The 14,370-nt window shown below is 48.8% G+C and overlaps 1 protein-coding gene across 1 annotated transcript in view; it reads right to left on the bottom strand.

The window, feature by feature from the left end:
- TAF3 (TATA-box binding protein associated factor 3) overlaps positions 1–11,836 on the bottom strand; it is a 171,692-nt gene extending 159,856 nt beyond the window's left edge. The window contains exons 1-2 of the mRNA XM_077758406.1: positions 11,483–11,836; positions 6,119–6,361 (exon numbers count right to left, since the gene is read on the bottom strand). Of these exons, the coding sequence (XP_077614532.1) occupies positions 6,119–6,361; positions 11,483–11,648 (409 nt within the window). The 5' untranslated portion in view covers positions 11,649–11,836. The remainder of the gene's footprint in view (positions 1–6,118; positions 6,362–11,482) is intronic.
- Positions 11,837–14,370: the final 2,534 nt, after the last annotated feature.

The following is a 14,370-nucleotide window of genomic DNA, read 5'->3' on the forward strand; positions in this document are numbered from 1 at the left end:
GGCAATTACACCAGCGGGTGTAGGGACACACACCCCCCCGGTGAGACAAAAGGCAGCGGGCAGTGACGCCTACGCCCACACGGGGAGCACGGGGGACACTCCCCGGGGACGCACGAGGGACTGGGACTGCGGCTGCACATGGGGTTGGCAGGAGCTTCTGGGGTAGTTGGGAGAGTTTCGTGTCTTGAGCTGGGACGTGATTTAAAAGGCGTCTGCCTTACAGTAATTCATGAAGCGACCTCTCCCTGAAAAGAGAGCAGTTAGGATAAAACATTTCGTTTAGGTCAGCCAGTTAGGTAGTAATCGGTGGCCCCCGTGAGGGCGGAGTCCAGGAAGGGATGGGAGCAGAAGTCAGACGGCAGCAGCCTGAGAAATAAATGGTCGGTGTCAGAAGAGACGCAGAATTTTGGCTTGAGGAGTCACAGCGTCTCACGTGAGAAGATCTAGAAGGATTCGTGCTTGTTAAACAAGGTTACTCCTGGGAAACGGGGGTATAAGGAAAGTGAGCAGGAGCTTTTATGTTAAACTTAATACCCTTGGTGGGGGCGCCTGGGTGCCTCAGTCGGTTGAGCGCCTGACTCTTGATTTTGGCTCAGGTCATGATCTCACGGTTTGTGGGTTCGGGCCTGGAGTCGGGTGCAGAGCCTGCTTGGGATTCTCTCTCTTTCTCCCCCCTCTCTGCCCCTCCCCTACGAGCGTGTACTCTCTCTCTCTCAAAATAAACATAAAAAAAAAAACCCTTTAATATACTTGGGCAATAGTTAATTTTTCAACACATTTGTGTTACTTCTGTTAATTATTTTAAACTTGTAAATGTTTATTTTCTAAAAGGACTTCCTAATAAAAGCAGAAACCCCTGGGGGAGAAGAGACAAATCAAAAGAGCTCCAAATAATATCTGCAACAGAGTTTAACTTACAGAGATACTACACCCTCAGGAGCAGCGGGGGACTCCCAGCTCCTCACGTGTGGGCGGCGTAGGGCACCTGCTTTCCAGAGAGGACGGCATGGAAAGGGGGGTGCGAGTAACTTTAAGGGGAGAAACCTCACAGACACTACCTCGCCCAGGTGATCCAGGCCAGCATGACAGTGATAAACCACGTTCACAGCGATACAGTGTAATGACAGTGGAGCTTTCCCTCTCTGGTCTTCCTCTCCAAAGCTAGTGACCCGGCCTGAGCGTGAGAATCACCTCCGATTCCAACAGAGGCGCATTCTCAATCTGACTGGTACTCCTCAACACCATCAGCGTCATCGAAAACGGAAAGTCTGAGAAAGTCACAGCCAACCAGAGCCAAGAAGATATGACAATAAAACAATGGGCATCTTGGATGGGATCCTGGAACATAAAAAGCACATTAGATAAACACTAAAGATATTGGATTTTAGTTAATAATAATGGATCAATACTGGTTCATTGATTATAACAAAGGTAGCACACTAACGTAAGAAAATAATAGGGGAGGGGTGCCTGAGTGGTCGGTTAAGTGTCTGACTCATGATTTTGGCTCAGGTCATGATCTCACGGTTCATGGGATCAAGCCCCACATTGGGCTCTGTGCTAACCGCGTGGAGCTTGCTCAGAATTCTCTCTCTCTCTCTCTCTCTCTGTCTGTCTCCCTCTTCCTCTCTCTCTGTCTCCCTCTCCCTCTCTCGCTGCCACTCCTCCACTCATGTGTGCACACACATACACATACCCTCTTTCTCTCAAAATAAATAAATAAATAAACAAACATTAAAAAAAATAAGAGGTGAAACTGGGTCCATGATATAAGGGAACTCTGTCCGTATCGTCTCAGTTTTTAGGTAAATCTAAGACTATTCTAAAGAATAAAGTCTACTTAGAAATTCTGAAAACCTAGAAACCCTAAAGGTGGCAACATCATAGTGTCTGTACCACGTTTGAGTTAAGGTGGGGGAGTTCCTTGCAATAAGGAAAGCTGCTAGGCGGTTTCTAGTCCCCCCGTCCCTACACGGGCCTCCGGACCCCCGTCCCCCCGCACAGGTGCATTGGCTCCACCAACAGACCACCTAAGTGACCCCACTCCCAACCAAATGGTGACCCTGGCAGAATATGCTATTTCCGGACGCTCCTCGGCACAACGGAACAGGGAGCAAAACACACACTACTGATGCGGAGCTGCGGCAGCGCGGGCACAGTGGGCGGAGGGGACAATGCCCTTGGGTAAGACCCGGGTACCGCCTTCAGAGCTGTGGCAGCGTGGGCACGGTGGGCGCTCGCAAAACCCTCTCGAAGATGCCTCGGTTCTGTCACTGGACACAGCAGGCACCAACCCGTCCAGCACCATCATCTCCAGGCCAAGGTCAACTCGCAGCCCCCACCCCCGGCCAGGCATCTGCCCAGGCCCTGCTGCCACCGGGGTGCGCTCCCTCAGCCCTGGGCCCACGACTGACGCCGTTCTAGATGCATCCGTACTGCAGAGTCACTTCACAGATGTGTCTGGTGTGTCACCTGCAGAGTAAATTCCTTCAGAGTGGGGAAGGGAGACGGGAAGAGAGCTCACGCTCGCTGTGTCTGTGTCTCACGCCCGACTCACCCAAGCGTCTCACAAAACCCGTCACTGACCCCTCACGAGCAGCCACACGGTACGTACTATTAAACGTACTGTACAGAGATGAACGGGAAGCTCAGAAAGGCCAAGCGACCTGGTAAGACGACCAGCGCAAGGCGCAGCTGAGTGGCACCCCAGGCCCGTGCTGTCCATTCCGGCACTTGTCCCCACCCCTCCCCAGAGCGCTCCCGCCGCGGCAGGTACATGAGACGCTCGAAGGCTTCTCCGCCACGAGCCAAGAGGAAGGGTCGGCAAGTGGGTCGTCTCCTGGCAGTACTTTCCTAATGATATTTTGCGAGCCAAGTCTGGCCCTGCGTGTGGCTCTAAGGAAAACACAGACCCTGGTGAACAAGCACCGTCATCCCAGGTGTCATAACATGATCTGTCCCACACTCCACACCGTGACCCGGAATACTAGGAGCTTTCTAACAGGCTGTCCCCGTGGGGAAAAAAGATCTCGATTGTAAATGATTTGTTAAATTGACTTGGGAGGCTATATCACAAAATGGTAAACACAGGACTGCCTTTTATATCCCTTCCTCGAACAGAGGGAGAAGGTTCAAGAAGCATCTTACTGTCCTGCCTATCACTTATCGCATCCTTATGAACCACATGCATACCTTATGAATCAGCAATATTTCTGCTCCGTGGAGAATCTATCATTGTTAGCTGAAAAAGGAGTGTTTGTTCAAGGCTTATGTTATTTTCCTTTTAAAGCGTTTATAATTTATACTGCCTGAAATTTCAAAAGAAGTAAGATTCCTCTTGCTTCAAATAACCCAGAAGAGAAACTCAAAAATTTACGGTAGTAATTTCAGACCGAAGTCAGTATCTAAAATTCCTCCATTGTTTTTCATACTCCTTCACTGATACCTTAGTTACGTTTCCTTGGCAGTATTTAAAATGATAACCACGAATTTCCTTGTGTATCATTTGCATGCTATGGAAACGAAATGAGCGGGACTAAGGAGTTAAGTGTTGATTATTATCAAAATCCTGTGCTTAGTTTTAGAAATGACTCAGTAACTCTCTAAGTGAATAAACGCAGGTTATGCACGGACCAACGGATTCATTAAGATGAATCAAATGTCCATCTGAGTCCAAATTTTGTAAAAGGCCAGAAAAAAAAATTAAGCAACTTGTTAAATAGGAGGTAGGAGAGGAGACAAAATGTGACCCACAAAATGGATTTAGAAGGCTCCAAAAGGCACAGAGAAAATGGACTAAAATGTTTTACATGGAGAAGGTAGTAGCTCCGGCCCAGAAACATGCCAGCTGACAGTGCACGCAAGTCCCGGCTGGCCTGCCTTAGCACGAGTGCCCGGATATGAAGTTCATGATCACCTCATCGTCCAGACAATCACCAGAGCCCCAGTCATTCACATCAATGTTGCTCCATCAGTTTCCTCCCATATAACACCTTAACTTCTCTCCTGGCACCGGATTACAGCTCGTGTTTTCTGAGCAAAATTCCCAATTTTGTACCTTGTGTGCCTCTAAGCGGCCTTCCAGCTAAAAATTTCAGAGCCTCTCAAAGAGGACTCTTGAAGCACAAGAGGGCATATCAGGGGCTGAGCACTGCTTTCATGAAGATGTCTAGGATGCTTAATAAATCATAGCAGTGACAACAGCACAGAAGGAAATTCCAGGTTTACTTGATATTCATGACCTGTCTGGAAGCGGACGTGGAATTCTCTGCAATCCAGCTACTAACAGGGCCTCTCCCCAAGAAAGCCTCCTTTGATAATGTTGATACTGAAATGTATCTGTTGTAGTTTTAAAGTAAACAAATATATGCTTAGAGAAGTTGTAACAAATACAGGCTTCTAAGGTCAAAGACACTGCTGTTAGGGAATGAAGGGTTTACAGGGACAGACTTTCCATGGGGGTGATATATAAAGAGTAAGATTTCCTCAAAGGTAATACAGGCTTCAACCACAAGTAAATTTAAAGGTGAGGAGGAGACAGAATTTTCGGCAGTTACGAAGGGTAGCTAGGATGACTGAGATGCATGTGTAGACTTCTAAGTTCAAGAGTTAACTTGGTTTGAGAACACTGATGGAAGGCATGCTTTGTGTGGTACCGATACTGGTGATACTGAGTCCTGCTTCTAGTGGGTATTAAATCCCCAAGACCATGTGTTGGAGACGTGCTAAGCTGACAAGCAAAGTCAGCTTCCCACGCAACTCACGTCAGAAAACTACAATACCTCTCAGGGCGCCTGGGTGGCTCAGTTGGTTACAAGTCCAATTCTTGATTTTGGCTCAGGTCATGATCTCATGGTTTGTGGGTTTGAGCCCGGGGAAGGGGCTCTGTGCCGACAGTGAGGAGCCTGCTTGGGATTCTCTCTCCTTCCCTCTCTCTGCCCCTCCCCTGCTTGTGCTCTCTCTTTCTTGAAATAAAAAATAAAAACTAAAAAAACAACTTTGAAAAGGAGAAAGAGAGAAAGAAAGAAAAGTATGACACCTCCCCATCTAAATTTCCACACGTCCATGGCTAGCAACAAGCATGGACAGGAGCTTCCCTCTCCACACAGTGAACTGCGGCCCCCGCACCGCACCCATGACCCAGGGTACATGAGGAGGACACAACCCACAACAAACCTCTCCAGCGCAGGGCCAGGTTTTGCCCGGTTTTTCAACTGAGGCAACACTGATGCACAGACTGTCAAACAGTGATTCCAAGTTTAAAGCTAGCCCGTGAAACAGACGGGTAACGCTCCACAATTGCTACTGACGTGGAACAGAAGATTCTGAGAGGTGAACTCCAAGAAAGTGGAACCCTAGGGCATTGCCAGTGGAAGGTAAAATGGTGTAAAGGTAAAAAGGAGACAAACTGCAACTTTTCCACTTTTACAAGAAAAAAATATTGTGTATCGGCCTGCACGAGACCACGAATTACTTATGTATCTCTTTAGAACCTCAATGAGCCTAAAGGCTCACCATGTAAAACCATGCAGGGTAAAAGGGGCTCAGTAATGACCGACTAGTGTTCCTGATTAGCTGTTACACTTTTTCATCAAAAATTCCAGATGGCCACGCAACAAACATTTCTACTCACCCTTTAAAAATGGAGCTAACACTGCGTAACATGGGCAAGTATTCACTCACTCACTGTTCCCAATATCATCTAACTCACACGTATAATAATAAGGCGAGGAAAAGAACTACCCTGATTTTTCTTTATGTTGCAAGGATTTTCTGACTTATTTACCTTCCCATTCCCATATAATGCATGTACTGAAAAGCTTCTCTCTGTGATCACATTCCGTTCTTCCCTACTTAAAATTTACAGAAGAAACAAATGCCTCATCAGACATAACCTTGCCTGGGCCACGGCTCTGCCTCGGTACCACCTGTGCAAGTCTCTGTTGGCTTCAATGTTAGACTAATTTGTAAATAACAGTAAAATATTTCGATTACATTTCTAGAATTTATACGTTGGCACAGCATTTTATATAATCCAGTCAGGAAAACTAAGAAGACGAAAAACCCATTAAGATAGTTAACAGATGCAGCAGTAAGAAACAAACAAGAAATCACAAACCTTCTTGTGAAGACACAATGGGTGGCATGTAATCAGGAATGTATTCTTTTCTCTCCTCTGCATCTTTACTTCCGGGTTGAGGAAACTGAAGTACATTGTTCTTACTGACGGGAAATGAAGGAATTTGATGTGGGAAAGTGACAGGTTCAATATTGTGAATATAGTCTTCTAGTTCGTGGAGACTAACCCCCATAAGCTGGAAGGCTTCGCCGACGTCATCCAAAATTGGGTCTGTTCGGCCATCTGGAACAAAGTCAAAAGCCGTGCAAATTATTTCAAGAAAATTCCATGAATATATATATTTTTTTGATATTAAGAAAAAGGATTACATTAATATGCAGCTCAGAGTCAAATATACTATATATATTTAAGGGTTTTTGGAATTTAAGAATTTAATAGATTTTAAAGAAAACCTCATATCGTTTAGACATGGGAAAGGGGATTCCTAAAGTCGGCTTGAAGTCGGATCTGACCACCGGACCGTCTGCGCGAACAGTCAGCTAGCGCAGGAGACGCATCCCAAGCAGCTGACGGAGGGACAGTGCTGACAAAATGCAAAGGCCTAGTAGATGTTCCTATCACTATTTCTCTATCCATCACCCAGCACACCACGCTAAGCAGATGTCCATTACGCCTCCTCCACTGCTCACTGATGCATCCCGGGAACCGGACACAGTGGCTGGCATACAGTGGGTGCATAATAAGTATCTGTGCATCTGGGGGATGCAGCAGATGTACAAGAAGTATCTGTGGGATGAACTACGATGGTTCCTCAACTCCCCCACCCCGCGCATCGCAGGTTTCACTCTCCGGTTTGGGTTACCCTCAGTCAGTGCTGTCTGGAAGCAGACGCTCGTCCTGACTTATCCTCAGAAGGTCAGTAACAGCCTCGCCCCTACGACAATACCTACACCATCCACCTCACTGCGCCTCTTCACGGACGATTTTATTGTCTCACGTCACCACAGGAAGAAGGGTGAGAGCCGTATGTTCAGATATTTTGAGACAAAGAAAAAGATCATTCACGTAACTTTTATTGTAAGTTATTATTATCATCATTCTAATTATTATTAGTTACAGTTGTTACTCTTTTAATGTCTCCAATTTATTAATTAAACTTCATCACAGATATGTATGCACAGGAACAAAAAAAACATTGTATGTAGAGGGTTCTGTCCCATGCGTGGCTTTCAGCCGCCCCTGGAGGTCTTGGATGTACCCCCCCTCCCCCATGGAGGACGGGAGACTATGCAGGCCACTGAATCAAGTCTTTAGATCCAAGAAAATGTACAGAAAACACTTTAGGTCATGAAGATAATTTATATATACAATTTAAATGTCATTAGATGACAGAATACAAAGTTAAGGTGAGGTTCTCTTTACACAAACGTGGTTTATTTATTTATTCATTTTTTACTGAAATCTATGATCACTTCAAACTCAGTATGTCTGAAATTAAATCATGCCGTAAGATGAAAATAACCCAAAGTGTATAAAAATTAGACACTTGCTTGCTCAGGCCCACACGAAAAAGTTCTGGAAGGATATATCCATCCAACTGTTTAACAGTTGAAGGGGCTGAGCGCTACTTCTAACCTCGAACACTTCGGTAGTCTCTGAATTTTGCTACAAGTAAGGGTCAGTTACTTCCACGATGCAGTGGACAGAAGGGATAAGTAAAGTTAATATTCATTCTTCCTCTTAACGACATCGATACGCACTTCAGCTCTTCTATATATTCCTATGAAAAGCTTTCTCAGTCTCAGTCCAGAAAAATGATCATCTTGAATTCGTCCATATGCTTTGCAATTTCAACCCAAGACCTTCCGGCTGTCCCCTCTCCCCCCCACCCCCCACCGTTTTGGGCCACTGATTTCCAGAACTTTGTCTTTATCTCTATTCCTACCATTGCTCTCTCATTCGGTTTCCAGTTCTCCTCACTGGAGTCTCCCTTGCACCCAATGAGAGCACCATTTTCTTTCCTTTCCTTTCTTTCTTTTTTTTTAAACATTTTTTTCAATGTTTGCTTATTTTTTTTGATAGAGAGAGAGAGAGCGCGCGCACGAATGGGGGAGGGCAGAGAGAGAAGGAAACACAGAATCAGAAGCAGGTTCCAGGCTCTGAGCTGTCAGCACAGAGCCCGACACAGGGCTCAAACCCACAGGCTCTGAGATCATGACCTGAGCCGAAATCGGTCACTTAACCAACTGAGCCACCCAGGCACCCGAGAGCACCATTGTCTTAAAATATCGCTTTCACCACACTGTTTCCGTCCTGGGAAGCATGCAGTGCTCCCCACCAATGCTTCCATTCCCTCGAAGTTCCCCCCCAAACTGAATTTCACTCTGCTTTACATTTTCCTGTAACACCTTCCTAATGAACTGGCGACACGCTGTCAAGCTGGCCACCTCCCTGGCTCTTCTGTCACACTTGGTTATGCTTTACTCTGGCCTGGCGTCCGCTCCACCTCTGTACAAGCATGACGCTGGCTCAACTCAAATCTCAGCCTTCCCGGGGAGGGGCCGTGCCCCAGCCCACAGCCATCTCTCCTTTACCTTAGTCCTTCTGCGTTCACTGCCTACACCAGGTAAGTGACAAGTGCTAGTCCTGAAGAGTCATCCTGAAATATTCAGCACCTACTTGCAGTGCACGCACACGTACTTAATACATAATACAACGCACAGGGAAACGCCTGCCCTGCATGCGCTCACAAATCATTACCTTAGGGGGATTTTGAAAAGCATTACTTGTTGAATTGATAGCCACTTTGGATACTTGCTTTAACTTGAGAGCAATCTTTTTTTAAAAGGAGTGAACACCACCAGTGTGTTCTGGTCACAGTCTGCACCCGTCCCCACCTTGTGGGCCGGGGCTGGGCCTTAGGACGTCGAGGTCTCCGACACAGCGCTCAGTTCTCAGTGGTCCTCAGTCAGTGTTGTCAAAAGACAGCGAGAACTTAAAGAAGGAGAATACAGGACTCCACAGCGGGAACTGGAGGTCAAAATTGGAGTTTAAAATGAGCACAGGAAAGAAAAAAGAACCTAAAAAAAGTCTGTAACTAATAAATATACCAGGAAGCAGTATTTTTACTAAGTCACAAAACCATGGCGGAAGACAATGAACCCGATAGTCACATTCTCGCTAACAGCAAGGAAACTGACTACAGGCACTGGGTAATTAGGAAAGGGACTGACATGGACACATTGCACGCTTACTGGAGACAGTGGGACACCTGGTTACCTGCAGCGCCAGCGCCTGCTCTGGTTCTGCCCAGAGGGCAGGGAAGGTGACTATGCACTCATCACCTAAACACACGGAACATCTGCCCTTCTTTAGGGAACTTGGTAGCAAAACCTTAATCTGGACCACGCGTACCCACCGCCGTATACTCATGGGCCAGGGGAGGGAGGGAAAAGAAGCAAAACCCAAGAGAGTGGTGTGCTGGTGCTGTACTTTCAAGATACCAGTGACAGAGAGTTACTGGGCAGTTCCACATTTAGACTAGAGGGATCAGTGAAAGCAGGTATTCCCAAAATACACACTTGAGAACTCAAAGAGTCGGGTGACTGAACTGCTATTATGTAGTAGGTTATCCGCTCATTCATTTATTCAGGAAATATGTCCTGGGCGCCTCGTACATTCTGGCACTGTACTAGGTTAAAGAACAGAGATGTAATAAATCTGTTGCCTGGAGAGAAGACAGAAAAGGGCGAGAGAGACACAGATGATTACTAAGCAGATGTTAACACACAGGACTATGCACAGAACCGTTTAGATCAGATGATGTGAGTTTCCTAAGTCAAGCCATAAGTGAGTCTCAAATACAAGCAGTGCTCCTGAGGGACCAGGGGGCGAAGGGCACTCTAGGGAACCGCACGCGTGTAGGAAGAGGTAGCTTTAAACGTTTTGGATGAGGCGGGCGGCTCTGCACGGCTGTGGGTAGAACAGCAGCAGATGAGAAAAAGCTTTGCTCCCAGAGAAAACCACGTGCCACTGAAGAGTTTTAGATTTTCCGCCTGCAAACCGATGGTGTGCCAATTAAAATATTTTTTAATTTTTTAAAACATTTATTTATTTTTGAGAGAGACAGAGAAAGAGAGATAGAAAGAGAGAGAGAGAGAGAGAGACAGAGCATGAGCAGGGGAGGGGCAGAGAGAGAGGGAGACACAGAATCCAAAACAGGCTCCAGACTCTGAGCTGTCAGCACAGAGCCCCACGCAGGGTTTGAGCCCACGAACCGTGAGACCATGACCTGAGCTGAAGTCGGATGCTTGACCGACTGAGCCACCCAGCCCCCCATTAAAATATTTTTAAGAATGACTCAATCGGATGTGTGTTGCGGACAGAGTGTCCTGGTAGGACTGTGGAAGCCGGAATGGAGTTCGGGGAGAAGAAGTGTGTTACCTGCGGGTCTCAATTCTCCAGTCTAGGAAGGGACGGCTTTGAGAAAGCAAACACTCCACTCACTTCTCCCGCTTAGCGCCTCCAGTAACGACCTGCAGTTTACACGACTGGTACTTCCCCTACACACACACACACACACACACACACACACACACACACACACTGCACTTCACACCAGTGAGACGGGGTTTCTGTTAAACACTCCGAGTTACTAAACGCCATCAGCGATAGATACCACCGGACATGCACTTAAAAACCACCCACGCGGCCGCCCTGGCTACCTGGGGACCCCTGTAAACTGCCGACGCTCCCTCTACCACACTTTGGTAGCCACTGACATGCAGACATGAAGGGGGAAATCGATGAGTAAGGGAGGCGTAAGTGACAGCGGAGGGGGCAGAGCGGAGATGCTCCTGCGAAAGGCGCAGACACCCAGAGGCGGGCAGCGTGGCCGCCGGGGCAGAGCTGTCAACGGGGACGTGCTGTCGGGAGCCGAGGAGTGCTCGCCTGTGAGAACCGGCCGGCAGACGGAGCGCCTGTGACAACTAGTTGTAGTAGTTTGCGGGCAAGGGAGGGAAAGGACCGAAGTAACAGAGGCTGCAAGGCGTTCCGGAGGTGGCTCCACGCGCAGCGAACAAGGAGACGGCGAGCAGGGACCGATGCCCGTTTCCGACCAGAGAAGAGGGGCGGAGGCTGCGGCGCTGAGCGCGGAGACGGGGGTCCCGGCCGGAGGCGGGAAGTTGGTGGACGCGGGAGAGGCACCGCGGGGACGCCTGGAGTTTCCAGGGGCGGCAGCGGGATCCGGGGGGCGTCAGCGGCCGAGGAAACACCCGATCTCGGGGAAGGGGGGAGGGGGGGGACGACGGACACCCCGGAGCCGCCGGGGCAGAGACGGGAAGAGCGGAGGTGTCACTCGTGACCGGCCAGAGGCAGCCCTCCCGCACCCCGCCCGGTACTCACACAGCTCGGAGTACCGATGGCAGCCCCGTCCCAACTGCTGCAGGTAGCGCTGCAGCACGTCCGTGAGGAGGTGGCAGGCGCTGAGCTGCACCGAGTCCCAGCCCAGCGCCTGGCAGATCTGCGCCACCGAGACCCTCAACAACGACCTGGAGTAACTCTCGCACATCCCGCTCCGTGGACTCCACCGCAGCCCTCGCCGCCACTCTCTCCGCCCCCAGCGCCTAACCTCAGCAGAGCCCTCGAGTCATCCTCTAGGGCCCCCGCGGCGGGGAAATCGTCCCCCCGACCCCTGGCGACCACCTCAAAGCGCCAGCAGCACGGAGCGCGCCAGCCTGAGAGCCGCCATTTTGGACTCGCTCCGCCTCCCGCTGGACGGCCGCCGGGGCGAGGCAGCACTAGTCGAACGCCGAGCGCGCCCCTGAGGAAGCTCCGCCCTGTTGGAGCGGAGCGATGGTGCCGGGAGCGACTGGCGGGCCTGGGGGGACGCAGGGAGCGGCCGTGCCGAGCGCAGGTGGAGGATGCGCCCGAGGAGGCAGGTGCTTGGGGCCTTCGCGGGTGGGCGCGCTTGCAGGGGAAGGGAGAGGGGGCTGTCGGACGTACTCGGGATATGCAACTGAAATCCGAGTGGTAGAGAGAAGTGGGCGCCCGGGAGGTTGTTGTGCGTGCAGCAGGGGCGGGGTTTGGGGCGTGGGAACTGCAGTGCTCCCCCCAAATGCGGGTCGGATCTGGTCTGATCTTGCCTCGGCTGCTGCTTACCATTGTAGAGGTTAAGTCAAGTCCGTGCTGCTCAGAGTTTATAGATAGAGTCAGGCGAGGGAGACAGTAGCCTCCGTGCAAAATGTAGCAGAGCACCAGAAAACTGAAGATCAATCGTATTTTAATATAGCATTTAAAAAAAAAACGGCTGCCCCCCTCATTCTAATCCCAGCCCTGGGTCCAATAGAACTCCGTTGCCTACAGAGTCTGAACAAGTACCTTCAATCGATGCATCAGGCTGAGAGATTGGGGGTTCTCAGCCCCAGCCAAGTGTTTCCCCAATGTCTGCACATTGCCAGGAGTCGAGACTTTGTGATACATATCTCGAGTTGTAAATATTCGGCATACATTTTTAAAGTTTTAATTTGCAAGCCAAACGAATCCCACAGCGAAGCCAGACTCACCCTGTGGGTAGCTGATTGTAATGGATGATCTAATGGTCTCTTAAATATGCTCCCCACCCTCTTCAAGCTTCTGGAGTGTTCCTTTCTCCCTTCCCCTCATCGGTCTCCTCTGTATTTCTCTGTCAGTTTCTTTATGCTTATACCTGGCACAGTGCACTTAGTATTTGAGTTTATGCATCTTTGCCAGTAAATTGTGTCTCTGAGTGGTTCCACATTCTCCCTACAGGGAGTATTCCAGACCTTTGAACATAATAGATGCTCAATTTTTAAAAGTCTTAGCCAAAAATGTGGTGCTTCAGCCAAATGACAGTTCTGCAGAGAACTGATTGGCGGCAGGGTGCCTATAATATTTTTTCACTGACTCTTGTGTCTTCAAGATTATCAGGGACCTTTTGGATACTAACTCTATGGGACACTCGAAGTCCTGGCCTTACTTGACCGTTTTGTGGCCATTTGAAAGTGTTAAACACTACTTTAATTTTGAAACTCTCTTCTACCTTGGATTTCACAACACCTTGCTCTCTTGCTGACCCTCCAGAAGTATTGAAATTCTGGATCCTCCTCTCCAGCTCTATATTAGACCCCTCTTCATTTGCCTCTGTGTGTGTGTGTGTGTGTGCGCGCACAACTCCTTAATCTTTTATTTCAGAAAATTTCAAACCTACAGAAAAGTGTAAGCACAGGTATATACTTCACCTAGATTCATCAGTTGCTAATGTTTTGTTACATTTACTATATTCATGTACACACATACTTTTTTTTTTCCAGAACAGTTTGAAAATAAGTTGCAAACATCATCACACTTACTCCAGAAACACTTCAGCTTGTATCTCTGCAAAGCACAGACATTCCCCTACATACCCATACGTCACAGGTTCAGTGCCCCAGGAAGTCATTGCTGATGGAGATCGGCCTACAGGTTCATTAAGGAGTGCTCCTGGGATCACCACCTGTGCAAGGGGAGGGGATCGCAGTCACGTTCAAGGAGACCTCAGCCAATCCCAGCGAACTCTAACGCTGGTTTGGTGTCTCAGATCTGCCCTGGTGTTGGGACAAAGGGGCTGGGACTTTACATTCCCATATTGACAAGTTATTCTATGAGGGCATGCGATCTTGGGCGAAGGTGTTCTCTGCCCTGAGGCCATTCAGGGAGAGCTACAGTCCTTCATTCCTGAGGGGATCTGAGCAGCACATTACAAGATTCAGTCCCGTCCTGCCCTAGTGTGTTTGGGCTAGCATAACAATACTACAGAGTGGGTAACTTACAAACAACAGTAATTGATTTCTCACAGTTCGGGAGGCTGCAGGTCTGAGGTCAGGGTGCCCACACGGTTCTCGTCTAGGTTGCAGACTCGTGGTGTCCTTACAGGGTGGAAAGGGCAGGGGAGCTCTGCGGCTCTCTTTTATAATTGCACTAATCCCATTCAGGAAGGCTTCACCCTCATGACCTCATTGCCTCCTGACACTGTAATAAGTGACGATACCCAGCGCGTGAGTCTGCGGGCAACACAAACATTCAGGCCATAGCAGCTTTGTGCTGTGAGATCCACTTCTTGGTGCGAGTGTGAGGAAGTCCTCCAGGGTTCCAGAAGGCCTCTTCTCCTAGGAAAAGCACAAAAGAGGAAGGACAGAAGACAAGTCACAGCCCTGACTGCCGCAGTCGTGCCCCCTGGTGCTTATGGGTGTCCTCCTCCACTGTCTGTTCTCCATTTCTGTCGCCTTCAGCTG

The sequence above is a fragment of the Crocuta crocuta genome, unplaced genomic scaffold (assembly GCF_008692635.1).
Source record: "Crocuta crocuta isolate KB4526 unplaced genomic scaffold, BGI_CrCroc_1.0 scaffold32, whole genome shotgun sequence".
In the NCBI taxonomy this organism is placed as follows: Eukaryota; Metazoa; Chordata; class Mammalia; order Carnivora; family Hyaenidae; genus Crocuta; species Crocuta crocuta.